At 39.8% G+C, this 25,029-nt stretch overlaps 1 protein-coding gene and 1 non-coding gene across 2 annotated transcripts in view; one reads left to right on the top strand and one right to left on the bottom strand.

Moving 5' to 3' along the window:
* Positions 1–25,029, top strand: part of Mgat4d (MGAT4 family member D) — a 60,279-nt gene that overhangs the window by 1,849 nt on the left and 33,401 nt on the right. Inside the window, exons 2-5 of the mRNA XM_020171501.2 lie at positions 11,299–11,457; positions 14,261–14,398; positions 18,553–18,686; positions 21,481–21,527. Of these exons, the coding sequence (XP_020027090.1) occupies positions 11,299–11,457; positions 14,261–14,398; positions 18,553–18,686; positions 21,481–21,527 (478 nt within the window). The remainder of the gene's footprint in view (positions 1–11,298; positions 11,458–14,260; positions 14,399–18,552; positions 18,687–21,480; positions 21,528–25,029) is intronic.
* LOC141411236 (small nucleolar RNA SNORA28) lies at positions 2,602–2,721 on the bottom strand. The gene has a single exon (XR_012436050.1). It is a non-coding gene; the product is annotated as a small nucleolar RNA SNORA28 (small nucleolar RNA).

Raw genomic sequence — 25,029 nt, 5'->3', positions numbered from 1 at the left:
TTATATTCCTGTCACTCACATAGTCAAGTTCAGAAAGTGGGATATTCTTGAGAAGGAAGCACTCACAACAGCAGACAAATCAGAGTTTTCATTTTCTACATATGTGCTTCTGTGGAACCTATCTCTGAAATAACAAAGAAATCAGCCCTAAAATGAGATGTTTTTACTTCAACCAAAGAGAACACAGCATTGTTTAACTTCTGATGTGGGGCTTTATAAAAATGTTTTAAACATTTGACCTACAGTTTTAATTATTATCGGTAAGAATTTGGAACTGTTTTTAGAAATATAGCCTCTGTGTAGTGCCTATCCTTTCCTCCTTTTTAAAATTAATTAACTTTATGGGTAGATAACCCTTTGGCTTTTCTATAAATTCATAGTATTAATAATTCACTAATTTGTTTAAAAATATTTAAACTTCTGTGGACAAAGATTTTAATTCGGCCTGTTTTTTTCACTTGTGTCCCCAGCTTCTGGAAAAATAAGTGCTAAATATTTGTTGAAAAAGTGAATGATTGGAACCAGGCACTAGTGGCTCATGCCTGTAATTCTAGCTACTTGGGAGGCTGAGAACAGGAGGATCATAGTTACAGGCCTGCTAGGCAAAAAGTTTGACAGACCCCATCTCAATCAATAGCTGGTTACAATGGCATGTACCTGTCATTCTAGCTAAGGCAAGAAGCAGAAAATAGGCTGACCTGGGGGTGGGGGGTGGGAAATGAGACCATATCTCTAAAATAACCAGAGGGAAAAAGGTTATAAGCATGAGTCAAGAAGTAGAGCACCTACCTAGCAAGCATGAAGCCCTGAGTTTAAACCGCAGTACCACAAAAACAAGAATGAATGGGCAAATGAGAGAATGCACAAGTTTCTTACGTACCCCTTCCTTTTGTAGGTACTAGGTAAATGACAAAAACCCATGTTTTCACAGAGTTTACATTCTACTTGGCCAAACAAACAACCAGCATAAATGACATAGCTGCTGGATGGCAGGTGTTGGCAGAAAGATTCCCTGGGAAAGCTCTCTTTCAGCAAAGTCTTGGATGAAGTGAGTGTAGATGTTTGGGGGACAAACATCCCAGACAAAGGGAAAAGCATGTGCAAAGGTCCTCAGGTGGAATCATCTTGATTTGTTTGAGAAACAGTCAGGAGGTCAATGTGAAGCGGAAGGATGGCATTGTAGAGGCCACAATAGGTTGGAATCTGAGTAAGGACGCCATGGAAGGGTTTGGGGCAGAGAAGTGGCATGACCTCACATACACATTTAAATGATTTTTGGATGTGGGCCAGAAAAGAATCACAGAATGCTCCAAGAATTTTTGGCTTAAACTAGGATTTCTGAACCTCAGCACAAAGAGCCTTTTAGATCAGATAACTGGGAAGAAGGGCATGGAAGAAGGACGGTCCTGTACATTGTAGGACATTTGGCACCGGATGCCAGTTCCAACATCACCTCCCCAGCTGTGACAATCCATGTTTGAGAACCACTGGTTTCAACAGAAATGGAGTTGCTACTTACTGAAATGTGGCATCTGGAGAAGGAGCAGATTTGGGGGAAGGGGTCACATCAAAATTGGGCTGGGGGGAGAAATGGCCCAAACAATGTATGCACATATGAATAAACAAATAAAAAAATTTTTCTGTTGTGCATGAGGGACCTATTAGACATCCCAGTGAAAGTACCGCTATGTCAGTGTGAATTAGGACTGGCTGTACTAACTTGGGAACTGTCACCATGCAGTATTTAAAGTCATGACACTGGGCAAGATCACCTCGGGAAGAGATGAAAAGTTCCAAAGAGTCAGCCTTGGGGGAGTCCAATATTTCAAAGGCAAGAGAAAAGTGAAAAAAGTGGAAGAACTAAGCCAAGAAGGTGTTTCAAGGAGGAGGGTGCAACAGGTGCTGAGAGCTGGACTCAGTTCTCCAGTGAGGCACTAAAAAGCCATGACACCCACTGTCCTTGAAGTCATCACTCCAGAGTCACAGGCCAATGCGCAGCGTTGCGCCTCCAGGGCCTCAGATAGAGCAGGTGGTTCATCCAGTCAACCCTAATGTAGACAGTGTGTGGCCCATGCATATCACAGAGTTCCCCTACCCCATTTCCCACGGACTGTGTGGTAGGTTGTCTGCATTTCAGGTCCAGTAGGGCAGGTAACCAATCCTGGGATTTTCTTCTTTGCAAGTGTATTTCCTGGGTAAGGCAGCCACTCCAGGAGCCCCTGATCACCTGCTAGCTACCTCGCTCGGAAGGGTCAACACTTTTCTGCCACTGCTGTGCACACCTGCAGCTCACTTGGTACTACTGTTTCTCTTGCCTGAACACCTGACCTTCCTGCAAGGGCTGGCATTGGGCAGAAGGGCAACTCAGTCTCCACACACAGCTGCCTCCCATCGGCAGGGTGTGAGGACAGCACCTGCAAGGGGGCCTGGGGTGACTATCTGATTCCTAGTAATCACAAGAAAAAAGGGTTTAGAAGGGCACCTTCAAGAGTGTCAGCAGATAAAATATTTAGAAAGCTTAGGACCAATAAAAATTAAACAGCATACTGTATAGTGTTACATATAAATGTTGACTTAATGATATTCCTTTTTTTAGAGAATACTGTTTAACTCTACATAATGGCTTGTCACATACAGAACACAGGAATAGGTTAGACTTTGTCCTATAGCAAGCTCAAATTATGTCAAACAGATTCAATCACCTGCCACAGAGTGTTGCTTGCAAAGATAAAATGATATTCTACGAAGCAAAGGAATGGTGAGGAGACACAATTTAGGAGAGGGTGACATGAGATGGGTGGGAAAGGAATCCACTTGTTGGGATTCAAATATGAGCAACTTTTTCCTTTTTTTTTTTTTTGTTAATTGCTCATATGTGTCCTATTGGAGCTCCCTCATCTACTGAATCATAAAGGTTTACAGCAATTATAAAACTTAGTCCATGTCTTTTTGGGGCCACTTTTGTTTTTTGTTTTTTGTTTCTTCTCTTTTCCTTTTTGCTGCTGGGATCAAACCCAGGGCCCTGCACTTGCTAGGCAAGTGCTCTACCACTAAGCCCTGGGATCACTTTTGGTTATTAAAGTCTTATTTGTGTTTTATGAAAGTACTGGGATTTGAACTCAGAGCTTTGTACTTGCTAAGCAGGTGCTCTATTGCTAGCCACGCTTCCAAGCCCTTTTTGCTCTGGTTATTTTGGAGACACTGTCTCACTTTTTCCTCAGGCTGGCCTGGTCCTTGATCCACCTATTTTATGCTTTCCACCATTGCTGGGATGACAGGGGCATGCACCCTCTCCCAGATTTTTTCTGTTGAGAAGGGGGTCTCACTAACTTTTTTGCCCCAGCTGGCCAGGAACTGGTCATTCTACCAATCTCAGCCTCCTGTGTCGCTTGGAATGACAGGTGTGCTCCACTGTGTCCAGCAATGATTGACATGAGATTTCTTGAACTCTTTGCTAGGCTGGCCTGGAACCACAATCATCTCCATCACAGCCAACCAAATAGCTAAGATTACACAGGTGAGCCATAGACACTTGGCTTCATTTGTGTTTTTAAAGACTGGTCCCATTCTTTAAAGACATCAACGGCCACTGTCAGGTAAAAGCTTTTTTTTTTCTCCTACCTGTTGGCCCCTTGCTGTGGTGTAAAGCTTTCCCAAACCTTAGTGGCTCAACACAATAATTTTGATTAATTCTCAAATTAGACATCAGGAATTCAGGAAGGGTTCTGCTGATGGAACACTCTGTCCAGGAAGGGAAATGGTGCCAGCTGGCACATTGGCTCATCCTCCAAGGCATCTCCATGTGGTCTGGGCTTCTTGGGGCATTGCGGTCTTAGCAAAATGATATTTGTAAAAACAAGTCTGCTACCCTTCTAAAGGCAAGAAGTAGAAACTGCCAAGTCATTTAAAGACTATACTTGCAAGTGGCATTGCACTACTTCTGTGATATCCTACTAGTCAGAGCAGACACATGGTAGGTGCACCCAGATTCAAGAAAGTCTTGAGAAACTGATTATTTCTTGATGAATGGTGGGCGAGGGCACATTGTAGAGCACATATGATGGAGAGGTACTGCTGTAACCATCTGTGGTAAGACCATCTTTCCTGTGCCTCCCTGATGGATTTAGGGTGGGAAGGATCAGGGAGGCAGAAATCTCCTTGTCTGGTAGCAGAGTGATGGCTTGATTTTTCTGGAAGATGCTTCTGTATGGCAGACATCAAATGCTGGCTTTTCAGTGGGGTGGTTTACAGCCCCTTCTGAGGGCCTGCTGGGGTCTCCTACTGCCTGTTCCTGGTGTAGACTTTCCACTCCTGCTTGGGCTCTTCCTCCTCCCTCTGGCTTAGCTAAGGCCCTGCTGCTGGGAATCTTGCCTAGGAAGCACCCTCCTTGGATCATCCTGCAATGTGGCCTTGGGCCACAGTCAAGTCATGGGTCTTTGTCACCTCAAGCCATGTGCCTGCAGTTTATATCACAGGTGTCCCCTCTTGGCTTAGCAGCTTCTCTCCAACTCTCTTCCTGCACTTCACCTGGCAGCATGAGACTTCTTGTAGGTCCAGTGGTTCTGCCATTTTCAGGGAGAACATTCTTCAGCATGAATTAGAAAATAAAGACCTCATCCTGAAACACCCATACTTTTTCTTGGGGTCTTTCTCCCTTTGCCAGAGGGAAAGCACCCTCACCCCCATACAAACGGAGTCTAGAAATGCCACCAAGGTGTGAACCTGTGGGAATATGGCAACAGTATGCATCAGTATTAACATCCATGGAGCAGAGCCAGAGGAGAGGAGCTCCCAGGTCCAAGCACGGGCTATTCAACACAATCATTGAAGTGTCTGGTGGAATTTCAGATATATTCAGAGCATCACCATATACCAAGCATTACGAGGAAAGGTAAGGAGGTGTGCAATTAAGTTGAATTAAACATTAACACTATTGATTAGTAAGAATGTCAGAATTTGTATTAGATTATAATAAGTCAAGGAATCACTGAGAAGTTTACAGTCTAACCACCAAAATAATAGTAAAAGTAACATATAACTATATCAATAATTATATTAAGTGCTCCAAACCAAAATTCAAATATTTTCTGATTGAATACAAAACAACACTTAACTTGATGATACTTGTAAGAAACACGTTTAAAATTTAAAAATGGAATATCTGAATCTTAGGTAGTGGTCCAAAGTGTTGGAAGAAAAAGTATGGGAAAATATATACCCACAGACTGAAGAGTGGCTCGAGTGGTAGAGCACCTGCTTTGCAAGTGTGAAGTCCTGAGTTCAAACCCCAGTCCCACCAAAAAAAAAATCTAGATCTCCACAAACCTAAGCCAAAAGAAGGCTGATATAATTGTAGTAATATCAGCAATGAAAACTCTAAAGCAAAATGTAACATACATGTTGCATAAACATAGAAGTCATTAGCAGTCAAGGAAATGATACCATTTCATACCATTCTGATTTTTTTAATTAGGAAATTGGATACTTGGGAGGGGTATACAATTTTAGGAATTTATACAAACTTCCCTTGGCAAACCATACATTCAATCTGTTCTGTTCTGAAGCACATGAATCTGTACATCTTAACAACTCCATCATGTATTAGTCAGGGCTGAATCAGCGTATGTTCTGACTAATGGTTTAGGCTATCTTCTGTTCTCATGGATCAGCACCTGTACCAAACAGGGAGGTAAATATTTCAGATAACAGCCCTACTACCTGTATATCCTTGGAGAGCTATGTGAACATGTCACTAGGAAACATATATCAGAATATTCTTTTTGTGTATGTGTGGTACAGGAGTTTGAACTCAGGACCTACACCTTGAGCCGCTCTACCAGCCGCTTCACTTTTGTGAAGGATTTTTTTTGAAATAGGGTCTCATGAACTATTTGCTCAGGTTGGCTTTGAACCTAGATCCTCCTATCTCTGCCTCCTGAGTAGCTAGGATTACAGGTGTGAGCCACCGGTGCCCGGCAGTATCAGAGTATTCTTATAATTGCTTATCGACAACAGGAGAGATGGATATGTTGTGGCATATTTGGTTTAGTGAAATATTTTACAGCAGTAAAAATGAATGAACTTGAGCTTGGCTATAGACAAATCTCAAAAGCATAAATTGAGCAAAAGAAGCAAGTATAGAAGAATAAGTATATTTTATTTCACTTAATAATATCTAAAACCAAGTGTAAGTAAATTTGCAAAAGTGTTGAAAGGTCTTAAGGCAAACACAAGGTGATTAATTAACAACTAAGGATTCTAGATAGGCACCATGGTGCATGCCTGACACCTCAGCTAGCAGAGACGAGAGAATCACAGTTCTAGGCCAGCCCAGGTAAAAGTTAGCAGGACCCTATCTCAAAAACAAGCCAAGTGTGGCAGCATAAGCATGTAGTCCCAGATAGTTGGGAGGTGGAGGTAGGAAGATCCTGATCTTAGGTGGCCATGGGAAAGAGCACCAGACCTCACCTGAAAAACAAAGTGGAAAAGGAAGCTCAAGGCCATGAGTGTAATCTCCAGTACCACCAAAATAAAAAGTAAAAATAAAGACAAGAAAGACAAAATATTTAGGATTCTGCTAATCTGAGGGTGAGGAGGAAGAGACATGTGACTGGGAAAGGACACAGATGGGGTTCGTAAAGTTTCTAAGAGTCAGTTCATGAATATTCATTTTATTATCCTTTCATGCTATTTTATATGCTGTTTGTCATGTCTGATATATTTTACAGTAAAACCTAATATATAAAGGCGTCCTTAGAGGGAATTTTAAGGGATCAGTGCATAGTGTGGTTTGGTTATTCCAAAGAATGCTGGAGAGAGGAATCTGAAATACTTTTCCTTTTTAGGTTCCCCTCCCATTACTTGCCTCAAATATTCTTTCTTTGGAAACTCACTGGGCCCCATGAACGAGTGACACATTTAAAGTAGCCTGTCAATGCTTGAATGACATTCCTTTTGTTCTTCTTGTTCCCTGAGTGAGCTACTTACGCTCCTCTGGGTACAGCAGAATATTCCACACGCTGTACATTTGTGCAGGCACTGACAAAGTCTGCAGTGTCTTTCCTTGCCTTTTGCTGTGTGACAAAATGCTACGCCTTCTTTAAGCTTTCAAATACCCCATTTTCTCTGAAAACTTTCCTATCTCATGCCTTTGTACCTCTTCTTCTTTAAGAATTAGTTATCCCTGCCTCCTTGTGCCTGTGGCACTTTGGAGGTAATTCCACTTAAAAAAATACAATTAGTTGTTTAAATACATGCACCTTTCCACCTCCTTTGCAGCCTGGTTGCCAGTGATGTAGAGCAGAAACCTGACTCTACCCACGTTTGTTTTCCTGCAACATGGCGCAGAGAGTGCCACATGGTATTTGGTGAAAGAAAGAGTGACTCTCAGAGTGACTGTTGGTACTGAGGTATTCAGGGGATGAACGAAGTCAAGAGGAGTGAGATCATGGCCATTTTTAGTGGACCATGTATACGTTATGATGCTTTATTCAGTAAGCATCAGGGAACTACATACAGTTTTGAGCAGTGTTTCATGAACTGGAGGTGAGAGACCAGTTAAGAGGCAATTATAATAATACAGCTAGAGGCACTAGAGTCTGATAGCAATGACAACAAAGATAAAACCAGAAATAAAACATGGTGCTTCTCAGATTTTAATGTGCATCCCCATCACCTGTAAATCTTATTAAAATGCAGATGCGAACTCAGTGGGTATGGGGTGAGGAGGTGGAGAGAGAAATTTTGGAAGGAGCTTGTGGTTGCTGCTAGAGACTTACACTCTCCAATATGGTAGCCTTCAGTCAGATAATGGCTGAGCACTCTGCACTTAGTGCAGCTGAGAGACTGAATTTTTACTTTAATCTCATTTTAAGTAGTATAAATTTATACTTAAAGATGAAGTACTACACACTATTTCTCCATCAAGTGAAACTTTTATGTTCTGGTGGGCTGACATTTCACCTTAATTATTCAAGTTCAGCATCTGAGTTACTGTAAGTATCAAATACACACAGAATTCAGACCAAACAGGAATGGAAAACACCCCACTGATTATTTTTGTGTTGAAATAGCATTTTGGATCTAACACATTAAATAAAATATACTATTTAAGATTGCTCACAGTTATTTATTTTTTCCTTTTTAAGATGTGTTTTACACTGTGTTTCTAGCAGAGAGCAGTGCTTTGGACTCCTGCTGTGAGAAATCAAGGGTCAGTTGTACTTAGAACTTTACCTGCAACCTTTGTAGACTGGTGGAAGTCACACTGGCCCATCGCACACGTGTACTGTTGTTGAGTTTCACAATTTTACCACAAAGATGCTCAGTTGATTAAAAGCTTCTAATTATTGTTAATCTCAGACCTTTGCAAAACAGTTTTGCAACAAGTTGTCCTCACTCAGCAAGCAATAAAATATTTTAAATGGAATATGGACCTCAGTTATTCATGGATGAATATACAAGAAGACCTAAGATTAAAAATCTTGTCTTTTAATATTTCTGTATGACTGTTTCTGTAAATACTGCTTCCTCTAGAGAAAACTCTTGCTTTTCTTGTTTACCAAATTGACCCTTTGGGGACTATCTTACATTGTGGAAACCCAGGGATATTGCATCACCCATGATATACCAACTCCAAACACAGGACCCATTTTGCAAAGGGAATATTACCTGGGAAACCCTAATCGCATAGGAGTTGACTGGTTACATGACATCCATCTCTAATCTTTTAAGCATCCTCAGATAGTGACCACTGGACAAGGTTTATCCAGCTAATTAGGGTTCTTTTGATTAAAGCACAATTCGGTTCAATAGTCACTAAAATCAGTCCATATACTGGGGAAGTCCATTCATTTACTGCATTTGACATTTATTTGTGGGAGAGCTGTAGGCCAGCCGTGGCTCAAGTCATCAGAAATTTGGTAGTAAAAGTAAAGTTCTTAATATTCGCAAGTTTACGTTCTAGAGCATTCTGAAGACAAACATAAAAAGTGAGAAACCCTTGGGGAGTTTTGAGCAGAGGAGTGACATATTCAAGTTTTGCCACAGTCTGTTCACATGTGTGTTCTCGTTCATAGAAGGCAGACGGATGAAAAAAACATTCAGTGTTAGAGTTACCTTATCTTAATTTAAAAAATCCATCTCGGATTTATTCCACCCACACCATTGGTCTATTTCTATGCTGTCTGTTCAGCAAAGTGCCATTTTCCCTTATTCTTGTTTCTCTAGTAATTTCTTTGCATATTTTGACACTTTACTAGCCATCAAAGAACAAGGCAGTGCTTACAGTGTGCAACCATGTGTTGTATTCTCACAAATCACCAAGAGTAGATTTTAAGTACTCTCGCCACAAAGAAGTGAGTATGTGAGGTAATGCATATGTTAATTAGCTCATTTGAGCTGGCTTATTTCACAATGTATACATATTTCAAAAGAACATATTGTGTACATCAATGTAAATGACTTTTTTCTTTGTTCATCAATTAAAAATAAAAATTTTTTAATTATCATTTTGTTTTTAAATAGATTATACCTTTTTCAATATAAGACCAACTACATTATCTTAGTGCATTAGTTCCCTGGAGTATTGCATCTGATGTTTATATGGTAAAGTGAGAAACAAAAGTAGGTACAAGTCTAACATCATATAATGAAAACTTTAAAACATTAATAGTGGTTATCTTTAAAACATGGGACTACATTTCACTTGTGCCCATAACTTTTTTATTCCATGTATTGTTTCTCTACTGAGATGTCTAAATATTTTGACAAAGCAACCATAGAAGCTACTTTGTGCCCTCATTTTCTCTGGGTCACACTCTAGATTCTTTAATCACTTGGAGCCCAAGTTCGGTTGTGCTCCTGGTAGCAAGAACACAAAACAATGGTTGAAATAAGACAGTGGTTGGCATGAAGAACCTCCTTGCACCTCAGTGGAGGCTTTCCAGCTCTAGGGCACTGTCTTCATCTGCATGATCTAGTATGTGTCAGTTGACAAGAGGGACAGATGGAAAGAGGGGGGAAAAGAGCACCCCTTCTCTTCAAATGCTGGATCTTAAAAGGTGCAAAAGTTCCCCTCACAGCGTGTTGATGCAACTCAATCAGAGTCTAGCAAAATCTTCTCTTACACCGGATCTGTACCCTGACTTAATGCAATTGGAATAAAGTAGTTACAGTGACATCTCACTTCAAATCTATGACACTACCTCAAACGGCCCCGAACGCTTCTTCAACATCATATTCATTGCCCTGTCCCACCCACCTTCCTAATTTTCTAGAAAAGTCTCATATTTCTTCTTTCTCTTCAGGCCTTCACTACCTACTCCCCCAGCCTCACTCTCAACCCATGACTGTGCTTCCATTTCAGGGAGAAGTAAAAACCGTAAGAACAGAGCTTCCAGGCAGTCCACGCTCAGTGGAAAGCCTAACCCTCCGGGCTAAGGGCCTCCCCTCTGTGATCCGCCCTGTTGTAGAGCTGCATCTGTCCATGCTTCAGTGAAAGGCAGCCCCTGTGCTTGGCTACTGATCCCATCCCCTCTCGTCTACTGTCACATGTCTTATCATCACCCCCCTTCCCTGAATCATATCCAGCAGTACACAAGAATGCTATTTTTCTCCCATCTTAAAAGAACAATGAAAACCTCTCTCTTGAGCCCACCCTCACTCTTGTCCACTCTGCTTTTCTACTCTCTCTTGTAGCAACACTCCTAGAAAGAGCTGTCCCTAAATCTCCCGTGATATCTCCGGGATCCACTCCACCCACATCACGGTGATGAGATCCATCCCCATCGCCAACTTGAAACACATCCCTACTTAGTCTCTGCACCTGGATTACTCTTGCTTTGCCAGCTAATTCAGCTCAGCCTCCATTCCTGGCTTCTACACCTGCCTGGGCTGAGCATCCTCAGGCCAGAACTGTGTGCATGTTCCTGGTTGTCGTCTTCATATTAATTCTTAGTACAGTTCTTGGTCCAGTGGATTTTCTCTCTAATTGCAAATCTCCTACATGTACAATATGGAACAATTGAGAAAACATGGAGGAGCACAAAGGAGTAAGGCAGGAAGGAAATTGTTGAAGATTCCATTTCCCAAGTATTACCATTTTTGACATTCAGTTCTTGCTTTCCAGTCTTTATGTATGTACAGAGCACATGTCTATTTCACTACATGTTCATATATGTAAACTTGTAATACATACACAGTGCTGTATATGCAAGTATATTGGAGCACAGATGTTGGCATTCTATTACAGAAAACTGTGTGATACTTAGAAACATGTACCTTTATTTTTCTTTGCAGACAACCAATTAATTAACTGCAGAAACCACATCTCGGAGTTTAAGGAGACTATACTACGTTTAAAAAACAAAAGTGAAGCTAATCTCAAAGATCTAATGAAAGCATTGAGTTACATGAAGTATGAAATTACACTGAGAGGAGATTCATCAGAAAACTTAGGTTTGTGTTGCTTTTTGGTTTTGTGTGTGGTGCTTTGTTTCTTTTATGTAAGTTTTGTAAATTGAGATTTAAAACCTCTCGTTTTCAGGCATTTCCTCTCAATAAACATAATGCAACCAGTGCTGGTTCTTTCTTTGTGAGACATGCAAAAATCAGATAAGACATGCTTCTCTCATCTCTACCTTGACAGTGGTCTTCCTAAGTTTTTTTTTTTTTTTCTGAATTGAACCACCCCCCAATAGATGTAGCCAGAAACCTGGGCATCACCTCTGACCCCTCTTCTCCCTCTGTTGCTGTGGTACTGCTTTTTCTAGGATGTCATAGGAATGGAATTAGTCAATGTGTGATCTTGAGTCTGACTTCTTTCACGTCTTCCTTTTTTTTTTTTTTTTTTTTGGCAGTACTGGGATTTGAGCTCAGGATTTCATGCTTGCAAGGCAGGCACTCTACCACTTGAGCCACTCTGCCAAGACCACCTGTTCTTTTTTTGATCACAGGCTGGAATTTCTTTGTATGGAGGCACAATGGATCGAGTTTGTCTATCCTTTCACCAATTGAGAACACTTGGGTTGCTTTCATTTTTTGGCAATTACAAATAAATGTTTTATGTACATGTTTTGGATATGAGGAGACATTTTCATTTTTTTTTTTTTTAGGATTTCTACTAGCAGTCAGATTAATAGGGCATGTGGCAAATATATGGTTGGCTTTATAAGACCCTACCAGACTGTTTTCCAGAGTGAATGTGCCATTTCGCACTTTCTGCAGTGATGTAGGACAGTTTCAGTCACCGTCACCCCAGCTCATTGTATTTCCCTGCTGACTAATGATGTTGGATTTTTTTTTTGGTGACACTAGCGTTTGAGTTCAGGGCTTTGCACTTGCTAAGAAGGCACTCAACCACTTGAGCCATGCCCCAGTCTTTTTTGATTTAGGTTGTTTTTTAGATAGGGTCTCGTGTTTCTGCCCAGGCTGGCCTGGACCATGACCTACCCACCTACAACTTCCAAAATAGCTGGGACCACAGATGCATGCTACCACTCCTGACTTATTTGTTGAGATGGGGTTTTGTTAACTTTTTGCCCTGGCTGGTCTCAAACCAGGCTGGCTTTGAACCTTAGTCCATCCCAACCTCTACCTCCTGAGTAACTGGGATTACAGATGTGAGTTACTACTCCCAGGCTGATGTTGAACATTTTAATGTGTTTATTTACCATCTAGAGGTCTCCTTTGGAGAAAGGTCAGTTCAAATCTTCAGCCATTTTTAAATTGGGTGGTTTGTCTTACTGAGTTTTCAGAGTTCTATATATTATCCTAGATACAAATCAGATGGATTCATAATTTAAAAATATTTTCTGCCAGTTCCTGGCGTATTGTTTCATTTTCTTTCTTTCTTTTTTGGCAGTATTAGGAGTTAAATTGCTCTTGCCACACAGGCACTTTTCCACAGCCCTTTGTGCTTTTGTTATTTTTTTCTTATAAAGTCTCACTCTTCTCCCCTTGCTGGCCTGAATTGTGACCCTCCTATTTACGCTTGCTGGGGAGCTGGGATGACAGGCCCTCACCACCACACCCAGCTTTTCTTATTTGTTGAGATGGGATCTCGTGTACTTTTTGCCCAGGCTGGTTTCAAACCGTAATGCTCCCGATCTCTGTCTAACAAGTAGCTGGGATTACAGGCGTGGATCGCAGCACCTGGCAATCATTTTCTTTGTGATGTTCTTCAGAGGGTAAACATTTTTAATTTGGGATGAAATCTACGTCATCAATTTTTCTTCTAGTTATTGTTTTATGTATGGTTATAGTGTATCTAAGACCTTTTTAATTGAATCAGGGTCATGAAGATTTTCCTTTGGTTTTAAAATTTCATAGTTTGTTTTAAATTTATGTTTATGAAATCGTTGAATTAATTTTTATAAACAGCATGAAGCACAGGCAGGTTCAAATTTTTTTTCCACACAAGTGCCCTTGTGTTCAGCAAATGGAACACCATCTTTTCCACTGTGTTTCTGCATTGATTGCCTTCGTATCTTTCTCAAACATTAATCCCATATATGTGGGGACCTATTTCTGTTTTTTCTAGTCTCACTGGCAGAGTGGCTCAAGTGGTAGAGTGCCTGTTCTAGCAAGCGTGAGGCCCTGAGTTCAAAGTCCAGTACCACCAGAAAAGAACTTCTGTTTTCTCTGGTGTGCTCCATTGGTCTGTGTATCTATTTTTATGTAATGCCACATTGTTTTGGTTGCTGCATTGGGTATTATAGTTAAAATAGGATGGTATGAAATCCTCCAAGTTGGTTTTTGTTTTTGAAATTGTAGAAGGAAATTCTAATGAATGGTACAAATCAAGCCATTAAATGTTAAGAGGCTACAAAAGCAAGTTTGAAGATAGAAACTTTAATAAGTAATATTAATCAGGGTAGAGAGAAAACGCTTCAGTTATGCTTTTTTCATGTGGAAAGGACAGTTGAGTTGGCCTCTGGTATAACTCACAATGCTAGTCTTACATTAAGCATTGCTTTAAAATAAATATTAATCAGTCATGTGCAAGCTATACTTCATAGTATTATGATTGTGATAATTCACATTTAAGAGTGTATTTCTCCTCCACTATATGCAAGTGTGGAACTATCACAACGAAACTCCTATGTACAATTAATATATGCTAATAAAAAGAATATATTCCTCTTGAATACAAAATTAGTCTGTGGATGAATTCATTAACCATCATTTAAGAAATTGCATCAGAGCGAAAGAAAATCCCCATAGTTGTAAACTCAGAGGCCTTAATTTTTTTCTCTTTCAGTTGCAAAGAAAGTGGATACACTGAGTGAGAATGAAGCCATACCTGACAGATTTGAAGACATAAAGTTCTTCCTTCCACATCTAAGGAAAGTTGAAAGAATTTATCCTCACGTAATCATTGGCAAACAGAGAACAGGAGGTACAAATGCTTCAAATTGAAAAATTGATCTTTGGGAGTATACGTTTTATGTTTCAAAGTGTAATCCACTAACATCATTCCCCAATGGATATGTAGACCACTAGCATGAATTTGAGCTACCAGAAGTCAGTAGACTGTCTGGCAGAAAATAATAGCTCCACAAATGTTTAGTGGATGAAATCAAATTCAATTTTACTGCAGATGCTTTGAAAATAAGTCAATAGGAGTCAAGTGTACTTACGCTAAGTGCTTGAAGAATCTTTTTTCTCCTGGATTTAGATTAATCTATTCTTACCAGGTTATTTTCCTATTTCCCCATCTTTCTTGGGGCTAAGGTCAGCAAAAGATTTACAGAAGAAGGGGTGCTTGAGTTCAGCCTGGAAGCGTGTAAATCTTAAGCAGGTGTGCAAGACAAGAGAGAACCCTGGCATTTGAAGCAAGGATTTTAGGTCAAGTCTCAGACTGTCTAATATCTGCATAAACCTCATACATTCCAGTGAGCAAAGGACTCTGGGTCAGGCCTGTGGGCTGCCCGGTTTTGCATATGGCTTCTGTGCTATAGCAGCAGAGTTGAATAGCTGTGATAGAGACCCTCTTGTGTGACCTAAGAGTCAAAAATATTTACCATCTGACCCTTTACAGAAAAAGTATGCCACTAGGCTCTCTCTCTGTAGTGTTCTCTGTCACGTGCCTCCAAGCTATTACCCAAGCCTGTTGTGTTAGGATGGGGTGCTCATGACATGTTAACCATCTGCTGGATTCTTATTGCTTTTCCTGGACTGAGCTCTAGGTGTTCTTTTCTTATCTCATGTAATCCTCAGAACCCAAGGGAGTTTTTGAGTTCACCCTGTAAATGTCTTTCATTGCATCAGATTCCCCTGCCAGTGCTTTGAACACAGTATTCAGATATGTTGGTGGACGTGCATAAACGTGTGTGTGTGAGCATGAGTAATGAAAGAGTACATACTGGATGAAAGCTAGAGTTTACAGGCAGCATGACAACAGAAAAATAAATACCTAAAAACCATAAGATATTAGATACCAAGACTAAATATAGCCTTCAATAAGCATCAGCCAATATAAGCAGAAACCCATGTCAGAGTGAAAGGAAGAAAGGAGAGAGATGATGGGGCTAGAAGAGCAACAGAACTCCTTTGGAAGAGGTTTGGAGTGTTAAGATAACCCAGTTATCAGAGCTGTGTCAAATCTAGACTAATTTCTCAATTCTTCAACTATGTCCTGATCACAAAACATGCTGTATACACAAATCCTTCTTTTGAGGTCCTTCTGGTGCCTTTTCTGAATTAGCAAAGACAACATAAAGGAGTTTTTTAATGAGCCTAAGACATGACATCTATGCAGAAGCCTATGGCATGTCCTAACAGAGACTCCATTATCAATCTCATTTACTCCATGTTCTAAGTATATCTCACATCATTTCTGTTATTTGTAGCTTCTTCCCCATAAGTATTTTTTATTGAGTCTACCAAGATTTCTTGCCCGGCTCATTGAAGTGAATTTGTAATTTTTCTCTTGGATTTTGTATTACTAGAGTCAATCCATTCTCTATTCATTCCTCAGCAATATGTTACTAAAATTCCTAACTGCAACTAAGTTTTCTAACTAAAATTGACTCTTGCCTCACTAGTTCCTTGGTGCACCTAAAATGAAGTTAGCTCATCAACAGGGCATATGTACAACAGGATTTTGCGTGTACTGCTCACTGCCTCACATGGACCGAACATACTCGTTCCTGCCACTCCTCAGCTCCATTTGTAATGTGACTCCCTTATCCGATATGACATCACAACTTAAATGACAATGTTTTTGGGAAGTCTTTCATGTCCCCTCAGTTAGCAAGCTTCTTTGTTCTGGGCACTCATTGGGCCATGACAAGACATGGAGCTCTCCGAGACAGAGACAAATGATAAGGTCATAATAGTGTAAAATGATTATACTGCCACATGGAAAATGCCAGAGTGGGGCAAGCAACCAGCTCTAAGGAAATTTTTCTGGAGGAAGTGGAACCTAAGTGACATGAGAGTAAAAAGAATTAGAATAGACTAAATAGGGAAAAGATAGGAATAGTAGATAGTGAAGAAGTAGAAGTTGGTCATCCAGGTCTCTAACAGCAAGAAATCTACTAAAAATAGCTTGTGGCTTGCATGCACAATTGAGGCTAGTTTATCAGTTGCAAATTAAAGAGCAGAGGCCAAACAGAGAAGACTCTGACCCTTCACTTATTCGCTCCAAGTTTATTGACACTACTTTGTGTCAGTCATTACGTGAGTGTTGGATTTATGATAGTGACCATGAGAAGCAGTGTTTGTCCTCACCGAACTGAGCCCAGCTGGGAATGGGTAACCAACAAAAGGGTGATGGGTACCATGGAAGATGAAGGCAGAATACATTCCTAAGGAGAAAGAGGCAAAGGTGAATTTGTCATCAAAATGATTACTCAGTTGAACGCTGAAGCATGAGTAAAAGTGGCACGGAGGAAGAAGCATGCTCTAGTCCAAAAGAGAGGACAAGTGCAAAGGCTTGGAGGTGAGGGAGTGGTGTTTGGTCAGTTTGAGAAAGCAGGTAGTTGAAACGGAAGAGACAGATCAAGACTAGGTCATAAGGGCCTCATAAACTCTAGAAAATGCACTGTTTTTAATCCAGAAGCATGAAAAGCCATTTCAGGAGTTCCATTTATTGTGGAACTTGAAACTTGATTCCTGACTTACACTACCCATAAAAATTAATTTCAGGTGAATCATAGGTTCTTATGAAATACAGGGCCGAGAGAAGTGGCATATGCTGAAATCCCAGCTACGCAGGATGTATAGTTAAGGGGATCATGGTCCAAGGCTGGCCAGCATAAAAACCAATCTGAAAAATAATTAAAGTAAAAAAAGAATCGGGAGTATGGCTCAAGTGGTAGAGCACCTGCCTTGCAGGCACAGGTCATGAGTTCAAAACCCCATACTGCTTAAATACATATACACACACATAACCTACATACACATATACATACATACATGCCACAAACAATGGGCTTCTAGAAGATAACCCAGGGCAATATCCTTATGACCTGAAGATTAGGCAGAGTTCTCAAAAAGACTCAAAAAGGAAACAATTGATGCATTGCACTACATTAAAATCAAGAATTTCTGTTTGTCAAGAGGCAAAACATTGAAAAGGGAACCTAGAGACAGATGTTTATATTGCATATTGCTAAAAAGCTCATACTCCGAATATATAAAGACCATTATCAATAGATCAATTTTGAAACTGCAAACAATTGAGTAGAGAAACAGAAAAAAGCTTCAACAGAGAAATCACTAAGGACAACACATATAAGAAAATGTCAAAATCACTGGAAATTGGTAAATTACTAGTTCTTATTGCTATTTCCAAAGTGTAGTAGTTTTTCTTAAACAAATCTCAGTTGTTGCATACCATAGGCCTACAATAATTGTTTTGACACTTTCTTTTTCAATTTTACTACTGCTTTGTAGGAAGAGTGTTTTCTAAGTTCTTTGCTTAGGCATTCTGGAAGTTTTTGCTCCATCTTAGAGGTGGGGAAACCAAGAGAGTAGGAAACAGTGTATCTTGCCTATGTGTCACAGCCAGGCACTGGAGCGGCAATGATTGAGTCTGGACAGACTTTCCCAGTAGAAGCTTCCTCTTCTCCTCAGTGCTTCACTCATCACTGGGCAACAGAAGACATCCAAGGACTGGATTTATTCCTTCGAACCATTTAGAAAATAGTTTATGAATTTTTTCCACAGATGAAAACACTTCATGGTGCCTTTCCTGTTTGGGGTTCCAGCATCTCTTTAGGAAAAAGGAGCAAATCAGCCATTGTGGGACAATGAATTGATAGAGGAAAACTATAATAAATGCAAAGTGGCTAGTTTTATTTCCACTACACCAAACTCCTCCAACATAAGAACACTGTGGTTTATTTAATGCATTTGCTAACAGTCCACTGCACTTGAAAAATGTGGTATAGATGAACATAGTTTGGATTATTTTTGTAATACAGTTCTAAGCACTCTTTTATAACCGTAAGACTAACCCAAAACATAGGAAAAAGCATAGAATTAGTGTGACATTATGTTGGGTTCTGTGGTTTGAAATGATGCTTCACACTCCTGTGTTTCCAGTTTCCTTTGCGCTGGGGATCCCCACCACAAACAGAGGAAACCACACTTACCTGAAGCAAACTCTGACCTCCCTTCTCTCCAGGATGACACCTGCAGAAGAGGAGGACTCGGTGGTGATTGTTGCTATCGCAGAGGTACGCATGAAAGAGAAGTTCTTGTTACTCTCTCCCTGTGTCAGAATCCCCATCAATGGCAATCACTATATCATTTTGAAATTTTTGTCCTAAATTAGGAAAAGCTATCTATAAATACCTTTCTTGGGATTGCAGATAATCTTTTTAGTATTTGTTTGGCACTACCAAGAATTAAATGTGTAAATTTACAGAGAAAACATAATGGCTTAATGTGGGAAACACAAGATTGCTAAATTTGAATTGCATTCAATAGAGAATCCTTGCATACTATAGGAGACAACAATTTTATTTACAAACAGAGCACTAAACTTTATGTTATAGTGATAAAAGCTGCTTAGCCCAATGAAAGGTTGGTATATCAATCCAGAGATAATTTCTATTAAGTAACAATAACTACTACCATCAACTGAGGGACTCCTTCCTATACCCACGAGTCTGTAGATGGTTTTTCTAGACATTATTTACAACTTATATTATGTCTCTGAAAAGTAAGTTTCACTGTCCTGATTTCACACCTGAAGGAGTGGATCTTAAAAGAAAGTAACTTACCCTGTAATTAATAGCTTCAGATCTAGCTCTAACGACTACTCCATGATGGTAATCACTATAATTTCTGAAAATTTGAGTAAAATTATAAAGTACTGTATAAACAGCATAAACCTACTGGAGAGAAATTTGGCGACATGTATCACATTTAAAATGTAGATCTCTTTTGTCCCAGAAATGCAAGTTCTGGATTTAATCAGACAATAGTCAAGCAAGGGTTTAACCACAATAAAAACAGCACAGTAGAGCAGGACAGTTGAAAATGTAGCCTCTGGATCTATATTAGCAAGACTCAAATGCCAGCTTCTCCATTTTCTGGCTTGTGACCGTGGGCAGCTTGCAAAGCTTCTCTGTGCCTCACACTTTCCTTATCTGAGACAGTGATGATAGTATTGTCTATGTCATAGAAGTGTTTGGGGATGACATTAGCTACTATACTTTATTCACCTGTACTTAGAATGGTGAATAACACAGAGCATATGTTCAATGAGTAGTTATTTCAGGGATTTTCAGTGCACTATTGCTTTAAAAGCTGATTAAATACTTTATTTATAATGCAATAACCAGTAGCTATTGAAAGAATGATTATCTCTTCATATTGGTATAAAATCATATCCATTTATTGTTCAGTGAAAAAAGTTAACATAATGTTAACTATGGAAAATGACAAGGAAGGGAGGGAGGAAGGGAGAAAAGATGTACAGACAGATGAAATGTATAAAGAGAAAAAAGGAGACTCAGCAAACCTTAGATCACTAGTCAGCTCTATTGCTGTGACAAAATACCTAAGAAAAACAGCACAAAGAATGGATGGTTTGTTTTGGCTCAGTTTCAGTATATGGTCAGTTGGCTCCATTGCTTTTGGGCATGTGGAAAGGAAGAGCACAGTGAAGGAAAGCTCCTCATCGAAGGCTGGCTGGGAAGCAAAGACAGAGATGGGAAGGACCAGGGTCCCAATAACCCCTTCAAGGGTTCACTTCTAATGACCTAATTTTCTTCAGGGGGCCCTGCCTCTTAAAAGTTCCACCACCTCCCAGTAGCTCCACAGGCTCACACCCAAGTGTTCATCCCATGAATCTTTGGAGGACAATCAAAATCCAACAATAGCATTTGGAATAATGGTTTCCAAAATATAAATAATGGTGACTGAATGCTGGAAGGTAGAGGAGTCTGTTATCCTTTATTATTTATTGCTTGAATTTCTTATCATACAGACGTATTTGAATAGGGAAACATAAAAAACCTCTAAACAAAATTTGCAATAGGATAACTATTAGAAAAATACAATAAAAGATTAAATGATCTTTCCAGTTCATTGCAATTTCATTTTTTAATACTGAAAGCATACACATAATTTCCAAGATGTTTTGACATGTTTACAAGGTGCAATGCACACCTGTGTAAAATGTTGAGACACAAAAGATATCAGGAAACAAATTTTAAAATAGAATATGGAGGACTTAAATTAACTTTAGTGCTGTGTTTAAAATATGTCTTTAAATTACAAAATAACCATTCACGGTTACCTTAAGAATTTTAGGTATATTATTTTACCTACATTATGTCTGATATTTTTAAATAAACATCCTGATTATACACACTCAGAGTTGCTTTTCAGAGTTTCCAGCTTTGAAAATAGCACTGTCATTCTTCAAGATACTTTCAGAATTTTATATTGGAGATAACTAATGGACTCTGAGATCACATCAGGTAAATGACATCAACTATTTTAAAAATTCATCCCGTGAGGGTCAACCATCAGAAGCTTTTTGCAAATCAGTCTGCCATCTAGTATAGCACACTATTTGATGCTCAAAGAGCAGGTCCATGAAGTTCCTTGACAGAAGAAAACTTGGGAATGACCATCTGGTCATCTGGGTACAACTGTGCAATAAATTTATTCATTTTGAAGGTGCTTTCCCAAAGACTAATTCTTTAAAATAAGCCATTCTATGACAACCTTTTTTAGAGTGAAGCATTTTTAGATAAGATTTTGTATACTAATTTTAAACATATCAATGGATAATAATATTTCATATTACAGCAAAGGGAGAAGAATGAGATATTTTCTGTATTCAAGTAAGATTTTTTAAGTACATGGATATTTTTAATTCTCTTATAGAAATGAAAACACCAGAAATTATTAGGACATGATGACATTCCACACATAAATTGCATGCAGTAAAAATGTTGTATTACAAAAACTATGAAGAATGCTGAGTTTCAGTAAATTTTTTTTCATTTTTAGAGTAATGAAGAGTATTTAAATTCTGTTGTTGACATGATTAAGAAAAAGTAAGTACTGTCTGATAAATTTCAAAGTTAGCATCCTTTCATTTTGCTCTTCCTTTTTTCTGTCCAATTGCATTATTATGTATTAATAATTACATTCTTTTTAGTGAGTGGAGCCATGCAGAGTGAACCCATAGTTCTTTCTAAACTGCAATGCAGGATAGCTTATGAGTCTCCCCAGTTTTGCAGGTTATTTATTTATGTCAATTCATATTTTTCAAGTTATAGCTGTTAAAATACCTTCATGAAATCACCCCTGAGAGAAACCTATTAAGTCACGTTTAAAACACTCTTGCCTTCCCTACTGCATAAAGTTACCTCACCTCCTTTACTTCCAGCTGCTGTGAGTGGCCAGAGCTCCTGTGACTGCATCAATACAAAGTGATCTGTCAGGAGGGATCTATGGAATAGGCCCAGGCTTCCAAATTCTCACATTAAAGTGGGTAACAGAAGTTGTCCAAAACACATCACAGCAAGGGGGCTATTGTCACCATACCCGAAAAGGCTAAATTTTTGGAAGTTTAAGTAACTTCAGAACACGGATGTTTGACGGTAAGCAGGAAGGATTGGTGGGAGACAGACAGACCCAGTCATCAAGAAGGGCTTCTGTACCAAGCTAAGGAACTCATACTTTGTGCTCTGGACTAGCACAGTGATGGTGTCCTTCAAGCTGAGCCCAGCTCATAGATGTTTTTCCAGCAAAAGGTGTTCTGTGTTTCCTGACTAAGAAGCTGCAGTGGACCAGACAGTTATTCTAGAAGAAAGAATTTCAGCTAACTGCGTAATAAATAGAATTAGAAAATCCCCACCTTGAAACATAACTGATTGAGTTTTTAGGGTGAACAGCCCTAGCTCTGGGAATCCCAATTGAACTGGGCTTGACCACCTGTCCCCAATATGCTAACTGAAGAGACCAGTAATGGTGAACAGAGAGAAAGGAGATTCAACCAAATGTGGCTGCATTGGGAAGACAAAGAATTCAGTGACCCCAAGATTGGTTTTGGGCTACTGACATGAAGTTTAGGTTTAAATAGAAGAATTTGGATACAGGGCAAGTAGTATGAGGAATTAAGTATTTCTGTCAAAGATGCAGTCCAGTTGACCATCATCCCAGGATGGCTGGTGACATGAGTTTGTGGTAAGAAAAGGCATTGTTGTCCCAGGGGTAACTTTGGCTTTTGTCACAGATGTGTATTCAATAATCCTGTATTTCCTGAAGTCCCAAGGTAACTTTGGGGAGCAGACTCAGGAGGGAAAAAAGGTTAAGCAACCTAGGGGACAAAACGGAATTAGTGAGGCAGGTTCTCCCTCAATACTAGGAAGGGTAGGTTGGTGGAGAAGTTTACAAGGAAGGTGAGTGGTTCAGCAGCCAAGCAGGAAAACCCTTTGTGGTTCACAGAGAGGGAGTTTACTACAGAGAATTGATCCAAACAGATTTGAAAAGGCAGAGAGAACAAAAGAAAGAAGAAAGGGGACCAGAGAAGTACAAGAAGTTAGACCTTGGGCTGCTTCTGCTGCTACACCTGAGCACAGTGGCTCTTGCCAGTGCTGATGTCCCTGCTGCTGCTGGAGATGACATCAGGCTCCACAGGAAGAAGATCGTCTTCCTCTTCTCTGCCTCCCAGTCTCTTGTCACCGAACACTTCACTGGGGCAGAGGCTAAGTACTAGCTGGCTAGAAAGGGAAGCTGACTTGCAGACTGCGATCTGCCCAGGAGCTACAGGGTGGCAGGAGTGTGAGGCTGTGGACTCAGAGCTAACAGACAGCAGGCAGGAAGCAGAAAGGTTGGCTACCTGCAACTCCAAGCAAACCCCATGTCATTAAAAAGTTGGCAATAAAGATCACACGTGTGAAATACACAAATGAAATAACTGTAGTTATTAATCAAAAAGACCCAAGTAAATAAAACAACCATGAGTTCTAATCAAGCCTTAGAAGTAAATCTCAGCTTGTAGTATACACAGCAAATAAAAAAAGCATTCTGGGATGAAAACACTAAGGTGGGGGTATTCTGTAGAACAGTTGATCCAGTTTCTTCAAAAAGACAGTAGAAGGGTAAAGATGACGGGTCTAGATGTTAAGTTAAAAAAAAGAAAGAGAACCTTATTCATATGCTGGCTGGAGACCCTGCCTCCAGCTGTAAGCACTTTTTGTTGTTGTTGTTCATTTATTCACATGTGCATAACAAAGTGTAGCCCAGGCTGGCCTCAAACTCGTGATCCTCCTGCCTCATCCTCTTCGCCTCGTTGATTACCAGCGTGCGCCACCACGACCAGCTATAAGCACTTTCTAGACCATTGGTGACATTTGAGTACCAAACCAAGCATTACGTGATATTTAGTCATTACCTTCGGTTTTGTAAAGAATGTTTATGGCCTTGTGGTTATCAAAGAGAATGTGCTTTTTAATATCATTGCTGAGAAACTTAAGGGTGAAATGACAGAGAGGGATTTGTTTTAAAATACTTCAGCAAAATTTTGTCAAGGTAGAACTGCAAAGGCGATAGAAAAGTGGCAGGAAATGATGGTTATTGAAAGCCAGTGATTTGAGGGTTCTTCAGGTTTATATTTTTATGTATGTTTGGTAATTTTTCTAATAAAAAGGTAAAGGATTGAATGTAGGCTATTCTCCACAAGCTTAACAGACACGGAGAAAAGCCCTAATACACTCTCCCCGAGTGGGGAGGTGTTGAGGTGGGAGCTGGCTGAGTTTTGCATGTGCTCTAGGAGGTGGGGCAGGGAGACTGGAGGCATGGAACAGGTGGAGCTGCTTTAGGCAGGCCTGAGACCAAAGATAAGAACAAACGAAAAAGCAGGAAATTTAATTTGCTTGAGGAAGACAGGTAGAATCAGAGTTCCTGTTTCTCTGTTACAGAAATAAGACCCTATGGAGAGAATGGGGTTTGATGGTGGTGGAGCAACTTGACAAAGGTCTTGATGGCTTGAAGTGGGTTCTATACCAAAGAGGAAAGGAGTTGGCAAGACTAAAATACCATCTATGGCTAGCTTTCACAAAAAGTTGCCTTATACCTGATGGTTTTTTGAGGTTTTTTTTAAATGCATTTAAGGATACTCCCCAGTACCCCCCAGTGGTGACATTAGCCTCAAATGACTGCCATCTATGCTAGACTGACAATTGACAATGCAAAGTTCAGAAGTGTTTTAATTTGTTGTAATCTCATGTCAAATCTTGCTTTTGTTTTCTGAGCTATTAAACTCCTTTTCATGTGCCAGTATCTCAGAGTACTTCCCCTTTGTTTTCCTTAATAGTTTCAAAGTTGTAGGTTTTGCATTAGTGTTTGACCCATTTTTTAATTGATTTTAGTACAAGGTGGGAGATAGGAGTCTAGTTTCAATATTCTACATATGAATGTCCAGTTTTATAATCACCATTTGTTGAATAGGCTGTCCTTTCTCCAACGTATGTTTTTAGCACCTTTGTTGAGAATCTGTTGACTACAGAGGCAGGGGTTCGTTTCTGGGTCCCTTTTCCACTAGTCCATGTG

The sequence above is a fragment of the Castor canadensis genome, chromosome 9 (assembly GCF_047511655.1).
Source record: "Castor canadensis chromosome 9, mCasCan1.hap1v2, whole genome shotgun sequence".
In the NCBI taxonomy this organism is placed as follows: Eukaryota; Metazoa; Chordata; class Mammalia; order Rodentia; family Castoridae; genus Castor; species Castor canadensis.
Note: the sequence above shows the minus strand (reverse complement) of the source record. Positions and strands in the feature narration are given on the sequence as shown.